Consider the following 19193-nt stretch of genomic DNA (forward strand, 5'->3'; position numbering starts at 1 on the left):
CATCTCGCGCATATCCACCATATTAAAATGAACTCCTCTAAAAGGTGATTCTTTCCTTGCTTGAGCTTCATTCATTCCAACAATATGTTTAATCAACTAGATTTCCATATAAAATGATTGTCATTTTATCAGTCTTGTTTTATTAGTCCATAAACTCAGGTTTGGTGAAAGCATAATTAAAAAGAGATGTTCTTTATCTGCTTCAGACAAAAGTAAACCATAAAAATACTTATAAACAGACAATGTATCTTGACGTAATATCTCCTATCTGATTCTATTAAAGTTATTCCCGAAGTATCCTTTTACTAATCAGTCCCTTTTCATTTTTGGCTTGTCTTGCCAGGCCTATCTGATGCCTCAGTAGAATAACTGTAATATTTCATTCTTTGTTTTTCAAAGAAATAAGAGTGGAGTGAAAAGGTCATTGTTTAGATTTGATAGCCTGTTCAACTTCTACAAAATCATGTAATGCAAATGCCTAAAACTTTGTAAATGTTTTATAAATTAAAAGTAGTCATTTTTTCTTGCTAAATAAATTTGTAGTGTGACTAGAGAACATATGTTTAGGTCATTAAGATCATATCATTTTAATCTTCCTTGATCAAAGTTGATGAAAGTCATCACAATATCTTCACTCATCTTGTGCTCGTTACACAACAGCCATCCTAAGCCTAACTTTATCCCTCAATTGTTGGTGTTCTTCTTTCCTACATACCTTGATTTCTTTGGTTTTCTGTGTGTGTGTGTGCACATATATACATACAGACATATAATATACATATACAGACATACATATGTGTGTATTTATATATTTTTATTTGTTTTGTATATACTTTTATGTGTAATGTCTATTCTCTCCCCAGATAGAATGTAAACTCACTGAGAGCAGGAAGTTTTATTTTTTATCTTTCTCCAGTTCCCACTATAATGTCTGACAGGATAGGTGACTAATAAATGCTTGTTTGTTGATTGATTGATGTCAGTGATCTGTTGTTAATAGGATGTGTGATGAAGGTTGATTTTCTAAAAGTAAAGATGGGTATATAATAATGTTCTAGCTGTTCTTTGAGTTTATCATTCACTCCAAGCTTGGCAGCCTACTTTGTCATTCCATAAAAGAGGTGATGTTTGCTTTACTTATAATCACTAGTAATGGGAAGTTCCCTTACTATCTTTTGTGTAACAGTTTTCTTTTTTGTTTGTTTACTTTTTGCAGGGCAATGAGGGTTAAGTGACTTGCCTAGGGTCACACGGATAGTAAGTGTCAAGTGTCTGAGGCCAAATTTGAACTCAGGTCCTTCTGAATCCAGGGCCGGTGCTTTATCCACTGTGTCACCTAGCTGCCCCCTGGGTAACAATCTTCTAAGGGATTTCATTCTTTCTTGTATTAAATTAAAATAGGGTTCTCTGTAACTTCTTTCCAGTAGTCTTAGATCTATTTACTTGCACCATGCAGAATATGACTCATCCTTCTTCTACATAAGAGTCCTTTAAGTATTTGAAGAGAGTGATCATTTCCTACCACTTTCTCCCAAGCTTTTCTCTTCTTCCCATTGAACTCTCCCATTTCCTTCAACTATACCCACTATATCTGTGGCCATATATAGCAGGACCTTAAGTAAATTTATTTATTTATTTTTTTGATATTTAACCACTTGTAGACATGTCAAGATAAAACATTCCCAGAGCTAAGAATTAAAGCAGTTTTTATGCATTAGAGTAAATTGGAAATTAAAATTACTAATCAATTAATTAGGCTGTGCTTATTTAATGAAATATGTTTTAAGTGGATTATTTTTGATAAATGACTGTCATTTCTCATCAGAAAGTAGAGCTCTGATAATGGAAAGAAAACATACAAATACTTGGTTAGAAAAGATTTTTCTGGGAAATGCTGAATAAATCTGTTTTGAAATACAAATGACATGGTTTTCTAGCAATGACCCTGAAGTAATGTAGGATTTACACTTCACTGGCTCCTATGCTCAAATTTGACAGATTATGAATTACACTTGCTGACTAAAGAAAAGTAAAGTACAGTGGTCACTAGTTTTGTGTTCCTTTAGTTTTGAGGTGAGACTAGCTGGAACAAGAAGAATAGTTTCTGTGAAATTTTAATCAAAATCTAAGACCTAATCAATTAGTCTGCCTCCCACATTTGATACTGCTTAAAATAAAGCACTGATATCATAGCACCAGATGTGATTGTGTAACTGTCTGTAAAAAGGGAAATTTATTGTGCATATGAGCAATGTGCCCCATGCCTTCAGTAAATGACTTAAACTAAAATAATGAGTGTTGACAAAAATTGGTACCAAGGATGAGAGTGGAAATAAGGATGACAATTGAGTGTTGTTCACATAGCTTTAATTCTGTTTAGTAAAACAATAGCTTGTTTGGTTTTCTTTAAAAAAATACTGAAGAACATAGAAAAGTTTCACATTGGAAGAGTTTCAAAGATGCACTAGGTTATTAAGTTTCCCATTTCATTCAAAATGTTTTCCTTAGTATTTATGAATAAGGCCAGATGCTCAATTTTATCTTAATAAGATAATAGAATTAGAACTGAACCAGATCTTGTTCAGCCATTTCACGTGTATTTGACCCTTTGTAATCTCATGGGTCGGGGAGTGGAGAAGATTCTGGAGTGATTTGCCATTTCCTTCTCCAGTTCATTTAACAGATATGGAAACTGAATCAAACAGGGTTAAGTGACTTTCACAGGATCACACAGCTAGTGAGTATCTGAGGCCAGATTTGAACTCAGCAAGTACCAGGCCTTGGCACTCTACCCATGGTGCCACCCAGCTGCCATGAACCAGATTTTAGAGCATACTTAATTCAATTTCTTCATGTTACAAGTGAAGAAATTGAGTCCCACAGAGATTAAATGACTCATCTGACTCATCCAAAGACACACATATGTCAGATCTAGAAAGGTTTTTCTGTCATATTTGAACCTAGGACATTTTTCTAGTATATCATATGAAACACATATATATCTGACTGAAGAGTACAGTAAGGGTCATCTTTTGCCTTAGGATCTGCCCTATTCATGTGACCTCAGCTAACTCACTACATCTAAACCTTACTTTCCTTATTTGTAAAATGAAATAATTAGAAAAGATTATTAGTACAACACTTAGCATGTTCCTTGGCACATAGTAGATATAGTAAATATAGATATAATAAATGATTGTTGAGTTACTGATTTGATTTCCAACATTTTCTGCCTTGAAAAAATTGAGAATCCCCAACTGGTATATGCGATTTATAACAGAAATGATAAATATGAGAATTCAGTAATGTCAGTCAGCCCCCCAAACCAACCATTCTCATTTACTTAGTAGTAGATCAGTTTCTTTTCCTTGATCTGTCAGTTTCATTAGATATTTTCACAATAAAGTGAAAGCAATGGCCACATGTGTTCACCTCTCATTAAGCCTCCAGATTTCCTCAGTCTTTACCATGCCCCAATCACAAATATGATGCCCTGCTGACCATTAACTATAATGGAATAGACTCTCCCAGAGAGAGGAAACTCTTTTTTGTTTTGTCTCTATATCACCAATGTTGCACATAGTTGGTACTCAAGTGCTTGTTGAACTTGGGTAGCTGAGAAGCTAAGTGTTTTGCTAGGGTCACAGAACTAATATGTGTCAGCAGTATGACCTGGGCCCAGGTCATTTGGGCCCTGACACTCGTTGTATTTGATTCAATAATAATGCCACAAAAATGGGGGTGCATGTCCTTGCATATATTTCTAATTCCCTTATATTATGCTTGGTATCCAGTGATTTCCATGTTATAGCTTTCAACAGAATAATCATATCTTGACACATATTCTCCCAGAAGCCAGTGAATACCTGTACCAACCATAGTTAGCCTTGTTTAATACTTTGATTGATATTGATGTTCAAGGATGATTGACTTAAATTTTCTTTCTGGTTACATTGATCAAGGAACATGGAGTGTTGTTAATATATGGAAAGGAGGCAATCCCTGGTTAGAGCAGAGTTTTTAAATTATATTTTACTTTATTGAATCAAATGTTTTCTTTGTAGTCAACAGAACAATAAACTCTCTCTCTCTCTCTCTCTCTCTCTCTCTCTCTCTCTCTCTCTATATATATATATATATATATATTTTATTCTTAACACCTCTGTGTTCAGGATGGAGTTTTTCTAATGTCAAAAAAATAATGTTCAATTTAATCCTTCCCATTTGAGATGAATTTTAACCTTTTTTTGCAATATATCAGTGGTCTCAGTGCATACAGAGCAAATTCTGAAGTGACTTCCAAAATGGCCCCATATCATGGCTTATCTGCTTCAATAGAGAAGGAGGAGGAGGAAGGAGAAGAAGAGAAGGAGGAGGAGGAGGAGGTAGAGAGGGAGAGGAAGAAATATAGCCCCTCACTTCAAAGAATTTATATTCTGATGCAATAAGATGATGTAAAAAGGGAGAGGAAGAGTAGACTAAATAAAAGATACCAAGGAGTGAGCATGGTGACAAAGTCCTTACAGTCAGAAGCACAGCCAGGAGAGTTATAAGGAATGGGTGGTCTAGACCCATCCTCAAATTCAAAACACTGAAAAGAACTCCCCAGTAGGTGAAGATGCTAGTATGGTGGAAGGGTGTAACAGAATGAAAAGACACTAGGCACTTGGGGATATTCAAGGGTGAGAGTAGCTGATTCATCAAGGAAAATCAGGAAATGATTTGATAGACCCAATTGGTGGACCCCTGGTGGTTTTTTCTATCTTTCAGAACTTGCAAGAGCTAAACTTAGTCCTTTCATTTTTTGATCACCATGCACCTAAGATATGGGGAAAAAACAAAACATTAACACAACAGAGACAAAAAATGAAGTAACACCATGTATTCACAGCCACATAGTGCCTAAGTAGGGTGAGTAGGCAGCTGACGCAGCAGGTGGCAACCACCATTGCTCATAATTTCATTCGACCCATGGGGTTACATATCTTCTTCCTCTTTACTGCCAAGGATGATAGAGGGTTTTTGTTTGTTTTATTTTTGATCATTTGAACCTTATAGGAACATTCAGTTCTGGCTCAGCAGTCAGTTAAAATGCATTTTTTAAAAAAAATCATTAACAGTCAACTGATAGGAAAGGGTCATAAGATAACTGTGCATACTTTGATTTAGGAGAGGAAAAACACTTTTATATTTTACAATTACAGAAGAAAGCTGGAAAAGTCTTGTGGTTGATTGCTAAAAGGTGAAACACATCAAGCATGTTCCAAAGATTGGCCTTCATAGGCCAGTTTCCCCTCTCCCCTATCATTTTTCCATATACATAACAGTAGCTAACATTCTTATAGTGCTTACTGTATGCAAGATACTGTACTAAGCATATTATAACATTATAAGCATGTTATAATATGTCATATTTCATTTGGACCTCACAATCCTGGGAGGTTTTTGCCATTATTATCCCCATTTTATGGTTAGGGAAACAGAGGCTATGTGCTCTGAGTCACATAGCTAGTAAGTGTCTGAGGCTGAATTTGAACTTAATTCTTCCTGAATCCAGACCTAACAATTTATCCAGTGTGCAATTTAGCTACCTACTCATACGGATACATATTGGCTCCCTAGATAGATTATATCTACCATAAGAAGAGGTTTATACATTTTTGTTTTTGTATCCCCAGTGCCTAGCATAGACCCCTGCTCATGCTTAAGAAATATATTGGTTTATCTATATGTATATGTATAGATATATATAGATATAACCTATATCAGATTACCTGCTGTCTAGGGGAGGGGGGGAGGGAGGGGAGGGAGGGAGGGAGAAAAATCTGAAATTGTAAAGCATGTATAAACAAAAGTTGAGAACTATCTTTACATGTAACAGAAAAAATAAAATATCTCCAAAAAAAAAAAAAAAAAAAAAAAAAAGAAATATATTGGTTGATTCATCCTCTGTAATAGATATTGGTCCTTTTCTATGTTGGACTCCTTGTTTATTATTCATCAGGACCAGTTACATGAAATGGTCAGATGTCTTATAAAAGGCTACTTCTTGTTGACTTTGAATATCTAATAAATCTAACTCTACTCTTTTTTTTTTCTTTTTTGGCCTCAAAGGAAAAGCTGTTATGTGTCCCTTCCATCTAGCTGCATTTTTTTTATATCTTGTGGTTTCCTATTTTTTGAGAATATTATATGGGTGAAATTTAATTTCTCTAGAAGTATATGCAGCCAATTATTTTTAGACAGAAATGTAAGTTTGAGAGTACTAATGTTATATACATTTTTGTAAACAGTTTAAAACCTTTATTACTTAGGGATATTTTTTTTTCCTGTCACCCTTTTAAAATACTTATCACCATCATCACAAAGGAGAGAAGGAACTTCATGGGACCGATGACCAAGTTTGCATTCTTACTGATGTATGACGGGTGCCCCACACACTGCAATTCCAATGAATATAGCTTATAAGATACTGCTCTTTGTATTGAAGACTCAATTGGCATCATTAAACTGTGGATGAACAAGTCCTAGACACCTTTATTGAATCAATTCATCGGTCCATCAGAGTAGAAATCAGGAATATAAAAGGCTTTCATCCAATTGAGAGGAGTGAAATGTTTCATAGCATTAGATGAAATGCTACAAGGGCACACCTTTGGATGTATGGGAAGTTTGGAAGGGAGCAGTAGAGCAGCCAAGCATCAGGAACTCCTTAAGCAGGTATTCCTTTTGTGCCTGGACTATAGGTCAGTGAATGGGATAGTCAGCCTGGAGTGAGGATCACACAGTGACCATGTCATCTGTCATCAGAAAGACTGAATCAACCACAGTAATATTTCTAGGTGGAAGCTGAGGGAAGACAAACTAATCTCAGTGAGGCTGCCTCAGGGAACATGACCTCGACAGGGCAAAAAGATTGACAGTTACTGACTCTACAGAGAGATGTCTGACCTTAAGAGCTGAGCATACATCTAAAGCTAAGGAGAATTCCATTAGTCTCCATGAAGGGCAAAAAGGACTTCCAGTAATCAGGAACTGTGTCTTACCCTATTGCCATATATCCTTTTTTTTGGGGGGTGGGGCGGTGGGTCAATGAGGGTTAAGTGACTTTCCCAGGGTCACACAGCTAGTAAGTGTCAAGTGTCTGAGGCCAGATTTGAACTCAGGTCCTCCTGAATCCAGGGCTGGTGCTTTATCCACTGTGTCACCTAGCTACCCCTGCCATATATCCATTATATGCTTGAGATCATTTCCTCCATGCTCAGCATGTGAGAGAACATGTCACAGAATTTTGGTGGAATTGCCTTTGAAAAAACTGATCTTATTATACAAACTTGGTTATATAATATTAGTTCTTTTTCCCTTAATAAAATTTTATTCCCCAAAATATATGTAAAAACAAATTTTAACATCAATTTTAAAAAAAACTTTGTTTTCCAACTTCTCTTCCTCCCTCCATTCCCACCCCCACCCACAAGAACTCAAGCAATTAAAAATAAGTTATACATGATATTTTAATTTCTTTAAATTATTTATTTTAATATTCCTTATATTTTGAGATTATTATATACTGTTATACAACCTTTTCTCAAAGGCAACCAGGTGGTGCAGTGGATAGAGCATGAGACCTGGAGTTCAGGAAAAGTCAATTTCTTGAGTTTCAAATCTGGCCTCAGACACTTACTAGCTGTGTGACCCTGGGCAAGTCACTTAACCCCATTTGTCTCACTTTTCTCCTCTGTGAAATGAACTGCAGAAGGTTATGGTAAACCACTCCAGTATCTTTGCCAAGAAAACTCCAAATGAGGTCATAAAGAGTCAGACATGACTGAAATGACTAAATGACAATTAATTCTGTCTGGCTGCTTGTTAAAGAGAAGTACAGTGGATGGTGAGAGCTTGAGAATGTTATTAACAGAGTTCCTTGAATACTCCAAGAGAAATTAGCTATTCCTTAAGGATCTAGTGCAATGTCAATGATATTTGGGGAAAGTGAGCCTATAGGGGGTACTATGTATATTTCATGTGTTGCCCAAATTAAAAAAATCATCACCCTGTGACCAAGTTTTCTGCGGGCTCCACTCTGTTCTTACTCTGTATCTGGGGCAAACATTTGTCCAAGCCATTACGCTGATGCTGTTCTTAGGATTCCTGGGTATAGGATATAGAATGTAAAACACAGTTTTTACATAATATAAAACATGACTTTGTAAATGAAACCTTTTCTGATGCCTTTATAACTGCTAGTCCTAATCCCTACTTTTAACTACCTACCCTCCCAAACTACAGTGTATTCATTCATTCATTCATTCATTTATTTATCTATTTATCTATCTATCTATTTATTTATTTTATTTTTTGGTGAGATTATTGGGGTTAAGTGATTTGCCTAGGGTCACACAGCTAGTAAGTGTTAAGTGTCTGAGGCTGGATTTGAACTCAGGTACTCCTGACTCTATGGCCGGTGCTCTATCCACTGTGCCACCTAGCTGCCCCTATAGTATACTTCTTTAATTCATCTTATTTATGTAGGTATACAGATATGTAAATATATGTACAAACACTTATCTATATGCTTTTTTTGCTATTAGAGTGTGAGTTCTTAGAGAATCGAAATTCATTCAATGTGTTTATATCACTAATGCCTAGAATAGTGCCTGGCACAGAGTAGATGCCTAATGAATGTCTCTTGATTGCTTAATTGATGATTTGGAGCACTAGTTTAATACAATTCCTGTGGTTATTCATGACTAACACATTGTAGGTTCCAGGCATCAGTGACATAAATAAAAAATATCAGGGCAAAATCATGAAAATAGAAGTAGAAATCAGAAAATATGTTGATACATATTCCTCATAATTAGAAAAATAAAGACAAGCTGAAAGGTTTTTCCCCCCTCTTTTGTTTGAGCATCAAAGCTCTCTAATGCCATTTTTATACAACCAGTAGTGGCAAAACATCAAAGAAATGATAAAAAAAAATTAAAAAGCAAAAAAAAAAAGTAAAATAAAAAAGAAGCCATTTTCCTGGTAGTGCAATGTGGTGAGGGAGGAAAGATCATTCCAAAGCCTGCCTCATTAGTGTCAGTTTCACATACCTTAAGGAAAGCATCCAGGATGATAGCCCATAGTTTAAAACACTAATAGTGCTTTCAGAATCTTCAAAATCCCTATCCCAAAGCAGATTTCTGGCAAGTAGTTGTAATGGAAATTTATCAAATAGCCCCATTAGTCATTTGATTTGCAAGATAACTTTTTTAAAAGCCTAATGTCAGAATACTTTTAAAAAACAGTTTTATCAAATCATGACAGCCTAAAGCATTGAACCTTGGAAAAAACAGCATCTGGGCACAGTTATTTACATGTGGAATATACATACTCCATTTAGACCAGGGCTTCTTCACTTTTTCTGAGTCATGGACCCCCTTGGCAGTCTGGTGAAGCCTGTGGATCCCTTCTCAAAATAATTTACTAAATACATAAAATAATATACATAGAATTCCATGGAAAATTATATAAAAATTATCAACATACTTAAAATAAATGTCAAGAATCCCTGATTAAAACTCTTGAGTGTTTGTGTGTGTGTGTACACACACATATTGTGACAAAATGAATATTCATGTCATTGGAGAATTAACAAAAAGAGGTTCATTTTGCCCTTGTGCAGCAAGGATATACAACAAACATACAGTGACACTTAGTTTCTTCAGATACATCCCCACTTGTCTTCTTGACACTGAGGTCTTTTTATTCTACTGGGTTCAATACATGGTGCAAAGGGACACATGTGATACAAGGTAGGGAACAAGACAGACTTAGTGGTCTAGGAATGTTTGAGGAGGGGGAAAATGGTTTCATTTTGAGTGGATCATGGAAGGTTACAAAGAGGAGTGAGCTTTGAAGAAAGGTAAGAATTCTCAAAGCTGGAAATGAGAAAGGAATATGTTTGTGGTATAGAGAAGAGAAGGAGGAAAAGCAGAGAGGAAGGAGAGGATGTAATAATTATGCCAAATAAACATAAATGAAATGTTATCGGTTCTGAAGAAGAAAGGAAAGGTTTTGTATCATAGAAGAACAAAGTGTCCAATGGGTATTGGTTGGTTAGTTCTTGTCTTTTGTTCTTGAATAATGTGATCATTGCTTTTGTTCTTTCCAATGGAGGAGAGGATAAAGTGAGGCTTTAGGAATGTTTTTATTTTAGTCAGGAAGTGAAGCGTGAGTAAAAACTTAGTAATTGATGACAGGAGGGCATAGGACATGAACAACATCATGGAAGCAGGGAAATATGGGGCACAAACTCTAGCCTGGAAAAGTCGATTGGTGCTATTTTATGAAAGAAAACTCAGGTCTTCTTGACTCCAGGTCTGGCGCTCTATCCGCTGTACTACCTAGCTACTCCTAAATATTTTTGACCTGTCCTTAGCAATTCATTATTCTTCTGTTTAGCACAAATTTATCTAAACCTTGCTTGAACTTGGTAATATTTTTTCCCTGCTCTACCTTTTGGAAGCAACTAGTTCAATGTATTCATGACCTTCTTAGGTCTCTGAAAGCTGTATCTTCAAACTCTGATATGTATCCTAGCATTCAAGAATCCAGAGCCTGTACTACTTCATTTGTTCTTCTGCCTAAAGTAAAAGCAAGGAAAAGTTTATCATGAATCCCTGTATCATGTACTGAGAACTGGTATTTATTGTGAAGTTATTCTACATTGTTTACACCACTCTGGAAAGATTCCTTATATATTCTTCTCACAGTGCTTTATGGACTTCCAGGCATCAGAATGGTGGTTAGTATTGAGTCATCACATTCAGAGCCCCATGGAGAGGAGGCATGCAGGTTAAAGAGGCACCATTAAAATAACCAACCAGCACTATTGTTATGAAGGCTTTCAGCAGAGGGAGATTTGCTTCCTGGGACTTCAATATTATTTTTGCAGTTGAAAATTTCTTTCAGAAAGATGTTTGCTATCACAACAATTCACTCTTGGCTATATTAGTTATAGATTTGGATTTTTAAAGCTGAAGGGAATGATTCATTAAGGTAAAAACTACTTAATATTTTGTTTGTATAATGCCCTGATGTATATTCAGAAGACATCAGACTACGAACACACATTTGAGAGTAGTCTGCTTTAATTTGCCTCCTTTCTTGGAATAAAACCGGTAGGGTTTTACTTGTTAAAGCCTTGGTAGGGTTGCCATAATGAATTTCAAAAGACTAAGATGAGATCGTATTATTCCAAAGCAGAAAGATAATCACCACCACATTCGGATCCTTGAAGCATCACTGGACACATAATATGAATGGAAGCTCCTCGAGATAAAGGACTCTTTTCTTTTTTTTCCCTTCCTTCCTTCCTTCCTTCCTTCCTTCCTTCCTTCCTTCCTTCCTTCCTTCCTTCCTTCCTTCCTTCCTTCCTTCCTTCCTTCCTTCTCTCTCTCTGTTTCTTTCTCTTTCTTTTCTTTCTGTCTTTCTTTCTCTGTTCCCCTTTCTCATTTTCTTTCTCTCTCTCTTGCTCTCAGTTTTTCTCTTTCTCTCTTTCTGTCTCTTTCTGTCTCTTTTTCTTCCTTTCCTTTCCTTTCCTTTCCTTTCCTTTCCTTTCCTTTCCTTTCCTTTCCTTTCCTTTCCTTTCCTTTCCTTTCCTTTCCTTTCCTTTCCTTTCCTTTCCTTTCCTTTCCTTTCCTTTCCTTTCCTTTCCTTTCCTTTCCTTTCCTTTCCTTTCCTTTCCTTTCCTTTCCTTTCCTTTCCTTTCCTTTCCTTTCCTTTCCTTTCCTTTCCTTTCCTTTCCTTTCCTTTCCTTTCCTTTCCTTTCCTTTCCTTTCCTTTCCTTTCCTTTCCTTTCCTTTCCTTTCCTTTCCTTTTTCTTTGTAATCCAAGAATCTATCATGGTACCTTGCTGGAGCTTAATAAAAATTTGTTGGATATAATTGAAAATCAGTTATTTCCTTTTTATGTTTGAATTACCATTACGAAGTCCTATGTAGCAGAGAATCCAAAAGGAATAATGGATTTATTGACACCAGTGCAGAAATTTGGCAATTTAATCAATCAATGAAGGCTTATTAAGCACCTCCTATGATCTAGGGACTTGCCCAATTAAAAAAAAATAAAAAGAATCCATGCATGCCCCACTCACCATCATTAAGTTGTTCCACAATCAATCAACAGATATTTGTTATGCAATTACTACATGCCAGACAAGCATTGTCCTAGTAGTGGAGATACAGTCAAAACCTAAGGGCTCCTACCTGCAAGTCAGCTCAGATTCTATATGGTAAAAAGCATATGTATGTGGAAGTATATACCAAAGAAATTCAAAATAAATGTCAGGTGATTCTCAGAGGAAGGAATGGGGACAGGACAGGAGACCAATTGAGAAAGGTCTTAATGAAGGAAGTGGTGTTTGAGCTGTGCTGGAAAGGAAGGGAGGTATTCTAAGTGTGAGAAGGGAGGAGTCACAAAAATATAACTTTAGGGTAAACGATGTTATTTACATCTAGAACAGGAGTTCTTAATTGGGGGGCCTTGAACTTGTTTTGTTTTAATATATTTTGAGAACCATATTTTAATATAATTGGTTTCCTTATAATCCTTTGTATTTTATTTTATCCATTTGAAAAACATTATTCTGAAAAACCTGGAAAGAATTTCATGAACTAATGTAGGGTAAAATGAGCAGAACCAGGAGAACATTATGCACGTTGACAGTAATATTGTATGATGATCAACTGTGAATGACAGATCTTCTCAGTAATATAATAGTCCAAGACAATTCTGAAGTACTTAATGATATTATTTTTAACCTTCCTATTTTATTACAAAACATTTAACACAACCTAACTTTCATGGTTTGGAAATGTTAATTAATCGTCACAGAAGAACCTAACACAGAGAATATGTGGTTGCTATGATACCAGTGTTTGCTACTGCTGTGTTTAACTTTTTTAGGCATCAGGGATAGGATTTCCTATTATAGCTTCTAATAGAAACTATCTATGGGGCAGCTAGGTGGCTCAGTGGATAGAGTACTATCCTCTCTTCACATATAAAATTGGATTTATAATGTTGCTATCACCTATCGTAATCTCTTCTTGCTATGTATTTAATTTTGGCTTCTATTTATTATCTACCTGCAGGATCAGTCCAGGATAAATGCATATTAACATTTTGTTTTAATGAACTTCCTATCTAGCCATGTGTTATATTCTAGGCAATCCACTTGTTTCATCCACTTCGTATTTACACTGTGTATGGTTAAGCAGATCTCTTTGGCATTATTATCCATTTTGCTGGGAGATTTTGTAGCTCAGTACAATTAAGACAAAATCATCAAAAAGCACCATTTGGAGAAAGCTCTCAATGATTGAGATTATTTTTTCTTGTTCAGTTACAACACAGGACATTTTATGGAGATGGACCATACCTTGATGAGAAAATAACTTCCTGTTTAATGTCCTCTCTTGTTGCCAATACTTTTGAGGATCATTTTTTTTAAAGTGTCTCTCTGGTAATATCCACCATGCAGTCATGTATGATCTTATTCTATATAAGGGAGATGTCTTATTTGAGGATATTTTTAAGGATGTATTTTAATCTACTGAAGGAATTTTTTAAAATTACCATATGAGCCATACTCATATCTGCTGTTCTTTGTTTTCTCAGTGATATAGCTATAAAAATGCAGTGTGCTGCAGAAAATTCATCTGTGAAAAAATTCCTATTTTCTTCTCGTGATTTCATCAAAGACCCCATCAATATAAATCATTTTGAAAAAGTGATTGTAGTAGACATGTAGGTCAGCTGATATCTTCTCAGCAGATTGATCAATATAATGCTCAATGAATGGATATGCTTGAGAGAGTAGAGTACTACTGGTGATAATTTCCATTTCTTTGATTTTTTTAACCTTTCCTCTTTGAAATTATTTGAAAACTTATTTGTGAGTGTTTACAAAATTGTATTAGCTATAGATAGCATGACCTTCTTATGTATTAGTTTGGTCATACCTAGGCTCTCTTTCTGATTTCATCTTCTGAAATACATGTATTTCATGTGCCATTTAAGGTATTGAGTTAGGAGAGTACAAATGAGTTGATTCCACTCTCATAGCTAATGACAGTAAATCATTGTAGAAATTCTGGTTGAGCTGTTCAATTTTACATTTGTTGGTTGCTGTTGAATGAATGAATAAATGAATGAATGAATGAATGAATGAATGAAAAATATTAATTGATTACCATGTTCCAGGCACTATATGCTAAGTTCTGGTCATATAAACTGGCATAAAGTGAAACAGTCACTGCCTTCAAAAAGATGACATTTTAATAGAGGAATACAACACATATAGAGGAGTAGTGGCCATCTAGGGGTGTTTTGGTCAGTGAAGTCATGGAGATAGTGAATGGAGTCAGAGAGCATCTTATTGACAGGCCTCTTTCCAGAATGATATTAGTGATTTTCTTGCTACTTCTAAGTAAGAAGTTGGAAAGGAAGGGAAGAGTTGTATAAGGATATGCCATGAACATGCATTTTTTAAATGTCCAGGAGCAGCAACGTGACAGATGTCAGTAGGAATAAAAATGGTGAAATCTCATCGGCTGGAAGCCCATGGCTCCAGGAGTTGAGGCAAATATTCTTGGAATGATCAGGATCTCTGACAGCATATTTTTAAGAAATGTTACTATTTGTAATCTACTCCTCTCTAATACTTTTGTAAATGAATATTTTCTAAAGTGATATGACCTTTGATGATCATTTCTCTCAGAGGAGATCAAGCATCTATTGGTTGACACAATTTCCAGGGTATTTTGGCCTTCTCATTTCTGCAATTCACCTTCATTGAATCTGTCTTAGAAATGGTAGCATTATCAATTTCTCATTTTTTTCAGTGTTCCTATTTTTTCCTTTTTTCAGTGGATTATTTAAATCAGTTTGGAATAGTGAATTCATAGCTAGTATCTTCATGGATGCTTTACTAATTAGGGCAATGGTCTAAATCAGTGTTTTCTTCCAATTTGACTATCATTTAAACCTTTGCTCTAATCATTAAATGATCCAGTTCTACACAGACATCTGTTTCTGAATGACTGCTACATCTTTAGTCATTTTTGGTCTGTAAAGATACAATCGATTTATTATGTGTGTGTGTGTGTGTGTGTGTGTGATGTTATTCATTGCTCATTTTATCAGACATCTTCCAACCATCTACTTGAAGAAAATATTTGTGATGTACCCATGTAATGGACAGCTAGATGACACAGTGGATAGGGAACTGGGCTGGAAATAGGAAAGACTCATCTCCACAAGTTCAAGTCTGGCCTCAGACACTTAATATTGATGTGACCTTGGGGAAGTCCTTTAACCCTTTTCACTTCAGTTCTTCATCTGTAAAATGGGCTGGAGAAGGAAATGTTAAATCACCCCAGTACCTTTACCCAAAAAAAACCCAAATGGGGTCATGAAGAGTCAGACATAATTGAAATGACTCTACAGCAATCACAACAAAAAAAAAAAAACCATGTAATATTCTAAATTATCCACAAGGCTTGATGTGTTTAATTTCTTTATTTATTATTCATTCTTTCTTTCAACAAGCATTTTATTATCAATCGTTAAATGAACATTTAATAAGCACCCACTATGGACAATGCATTGTGATATATTATGTGCCGACATTGTCCAGGGGACTGTGCTACTCCTGTTGTATAATACAAAGGATAATGGGTAAATTGGAGGATTAAATGTTCTGAGAAATTTGAGAAAAGAGAGATCATTTTAAGCTCAGACGATAGAGGTGGTGATAAGGAATTTAGGAAATGTTTCATGGAAAGGAGACTTTCTCCTAACCATTTTTTTCAGCTGATTTTCCTGTCTCCCCTATGTCCACCCTTCCATTGGTGTTATCTTCTCAAGGTATATGATAAAGGTATAGCATAGTGCTGGTCTGGGATCCATAGGGGCATGGTCTAAGTCTTGTCTGAGACATTTATTAGCTGTGTTCATCATGGGAAATCCACTGACTCTTGTAGAGTCTCAATTTTCTAATATCTTTTGAGGGAGCTTAATAGTACTTGCATTTAACTATCTTATAGAACTGATATGAAGAACAACATTTATTTTGGGGGTGTGAGATCACTCTTTTTTTTTTTTTGCGGGGCAATGGGGTTAAGTGACTTGCCCAGGGTCACACAGTAAGTGTCAAGTATCTGAGGCCAGATTTGAACTCAGGTACTCCTGAATCCAGGGCTGGTGCTTTATCCACTGCACCACCTAGCCGCCCCCTGTGAGATCACTCTTATCAAAGTTTATATAATATATTCTATCTTCAATCCTCCACAACAAAAGCTGATCTATAAATTGCAAGTTGCTTCGTTGTGGTTTGTTATATGGAATTATGATGATTGATAATAATTATTAGCAAGGTTGATCTTAGGTACACTCATATGGAAGCCATCATAAACACAGTATTTCCCTAATAGCATCTGTGCCAATGGTTTTATAATGTGAAGAAGAACTTGTTCTTCTTAGTGGAGAAAGAATGCGCATTCTTCTACATGTTGAGATTTCAAACCATTTTCAATTAAATATATTTTATGTGTGCATATATGAATGTGCATAGAGATATATGTATGATCACACACATGTGTATGTTATGTGTTTGTGTGCATGTGTGATATGTATGTATCAATAAACATCACTTGGAGCACAAATGTGAACATTTGTGTGACTTTCCTCATTCGTAGAGAGAATGATTTATTCAATGCTAGCTGCAGTCTAAGGGGCAAAATTAGTGAGAGCTTGAGAGAGGAGAATTCTATTGCAAATGTCCAGGCTTGAACACTAAGCATGTCTGTATACACTCATGCATACATATGTCCTTGTGAGTATATGTGTGTAGACATGCAGGCAAATATATGGGTATTTATCCATGTGTATGTAATGTGTGCATATATTTATATATGGATGCACAAATACATACCTACACATACTTTTTCTATTGAGTTTTAGGGTAGGGTTTAAGTTGTAACCACCTCATATAAATTCTGCTTTATTTCTCTTTGTTTAGCTGGGATGACAGCAGCTCAGTAAGTAGTGGGCTCAGTGATACCCTTGATAATCTTAGCACGGATGACCTAAATACTGGCTCCTCTGTCAGTTCTTATTCCAACATGACAGCCCATTCAAGGAAGAACACTCAGGTAAAAAATACCCTCCTTCCTTTTGTCAATGTTCCTTTTTGGTTTCTATCCCCAAACTGCTTGATATCCAGAGGCATGTAGAGATCATCATCAAGGTGCATATAGGTATGCTAGGGCAATATTATCATTATGGACCCATGCTAATATTCACTCTGTATTGTGCTGGCATACTTACCCAATGTGTTGGAGCATACCTCTGCTTATGAAAGATGAAAATGCTACACAAACACTTAAATTAGATCCAATTTGGTCTAGCGAGGTCATTGATCATTGCAGAGCCCACTTTGACATACTCTTCTGAGTACCTCTGTATTAGAGTGGAGTATTTGACCCATCCTTCCTATGGTTATCCACCCTTCCTTATAATCTGAAAGCTCTGAGGGAATTAAGAAATTTGCTGTATTTGAATGGACTACCATCAGAGCAAAATAATTTTCTATTGATTATAGCCTAAGAAAACCAAAGACCTTCTTTTAAACTCTGCTTATTATTGCTGGAAAATCTAAATAATACATTAGAAAAATGTATCTTATTTTGGATCATGATGTTTATTTTTGACTATATCTCTGTAACAGAGTACTTGAGTGATTCTGAGCTGTTAAGCAAAAATAAGCATTTAATAATCAGTGTATATCTTTTTTTTTTTTGCTTTCACTTGAAATTTTGGAAATCTGTTATTGTTCCCTTTGAACATCAGTTCTTCCCTATAGAATTTTAATCAGGGATTGGGGGCAAAGATTTATTCATCATAATATATTCATTAACCCTAACCCTAACCCTAACCCTAACTAAGATGAGTCAAAATCTATTTTTAATGATAATAGGAATTCTATAAAAAAATACCCCCCAAAATGGAACATTAGTAAATAAGGGCACAAATAAAAATTTAAAAACCTGTTTGAATTCCACAAAATATCACTGATTTCTTCTTCCCAGTATTGTTTTTCTCCTTCAAAATACAAGCTTTTATCTTAACTCATATTTTATAGTTTTTTTTTCTTTTCTGGGATGCATTTCTTATAGCTGAAGACAGATTCAGAGAAACGTTCTGTAGCAGATGACACCTGGGACAGCACAGAGGAACAGAAGAAACCCGAGGAAGAATTTGATGGCCATGTAGACAGCAGCAACAAGTGGAAAGCTGCTCCCTCAGGACTGTCCGAAGACTCAGAAAAGGGAGGGCAGAAGGCGGCTCTGTCAGTTTCCCAGACAGGGTCTTGGCGACGGGGCATGTCTGCTCAAGGCGGGACGTCATCTAGACACAAAGCCGGAACAAGTGGTCTCAAGACTCCTGGTAGGATTATATTTTGAAGCCTGTGAAGTGGACTGTTTGCATTCATTTTTTCCCCACTTAATTTTTTTAATGAATATATTATGATGCTGATCACCCCATCCGTTACAATGATGATGATGATAAATCATTTTTGTATAGTACTTAAAAGTTTGCAAAATATGAGGTAGGTAAATAATCAGCAAACATATTAAGCACTTACTATATTCCAGGAACTGAGTTACGTACTTGGTATGAAAATGCAAAAGTGAGTCAATACCTGGTGACTACATCAGGCTCATAGACCCATGTACAAAATAAATTCCTAGGAATTTGTGTGAATGTATGTGTTCACAGATAAATACATATACAGATGGGGTGGGAGGACTGACAACTAGAGAATTAGGATAGGTCTCTTGAAAATGATAGCCCTTGGGGCAGCTAGGTGGTGCAGTGAATAAGGACCTGAGTTCAAATCTGGCCTCAGACACTTGACACTTAGTAGCTGTGTGGCCCTGGGCAAGTCACTTAACCCCAATTGCCTCACCAAAAAAAAAAAAAGAAAAGAACAGAAAAAGAAAGAAAGAGAGAAAGAAAAGAAAGAAAGAAAGAAAAAAGAAAGAAAGAAAGAAAATGATAGCCATTTAGTTGAACCAGGAAGGGAATTAAGATTTCCAAGAGGCAAAACTGAGGAAGAAATGTATTCCAGGCACTGAGGA

General features: G+C 35.8%; 1 protein-coding gene across 1 annotated transcript in view; it reads left to right on the plus strand.

The window, feature by feature from the left end:
- NAV3 (neuron navigator 3) overlaps positions 1-19193 on the plus strand; it is a 1098011-nt gene that overhangs the window by 966787 nt on the left and 112031 nt on the right. The window contains 2 exon segments of the mRNA XM_043966554.1: positions 17072-17204; positions 18228-18498. Of these exon segments, the coding sequence (XP_043822489.1) occupies positions 17072-17204; positions 18228-18498 (404 nt within the window).

Source organism: Dromiciops gliroides, chromosome 5, assembly GCF_019393635.1.
Source record: "Dromiciops gliroides isolate mDroGli1 chromosome 5, mDroGli1.pri, whole genome shotgun sequence".
NCBI lineage: Eukaryota > Metazoa > Chordata > Mammalia > Microbiotheria > Microbiotheriidae > Dromiciops > Dromiciops gliroides.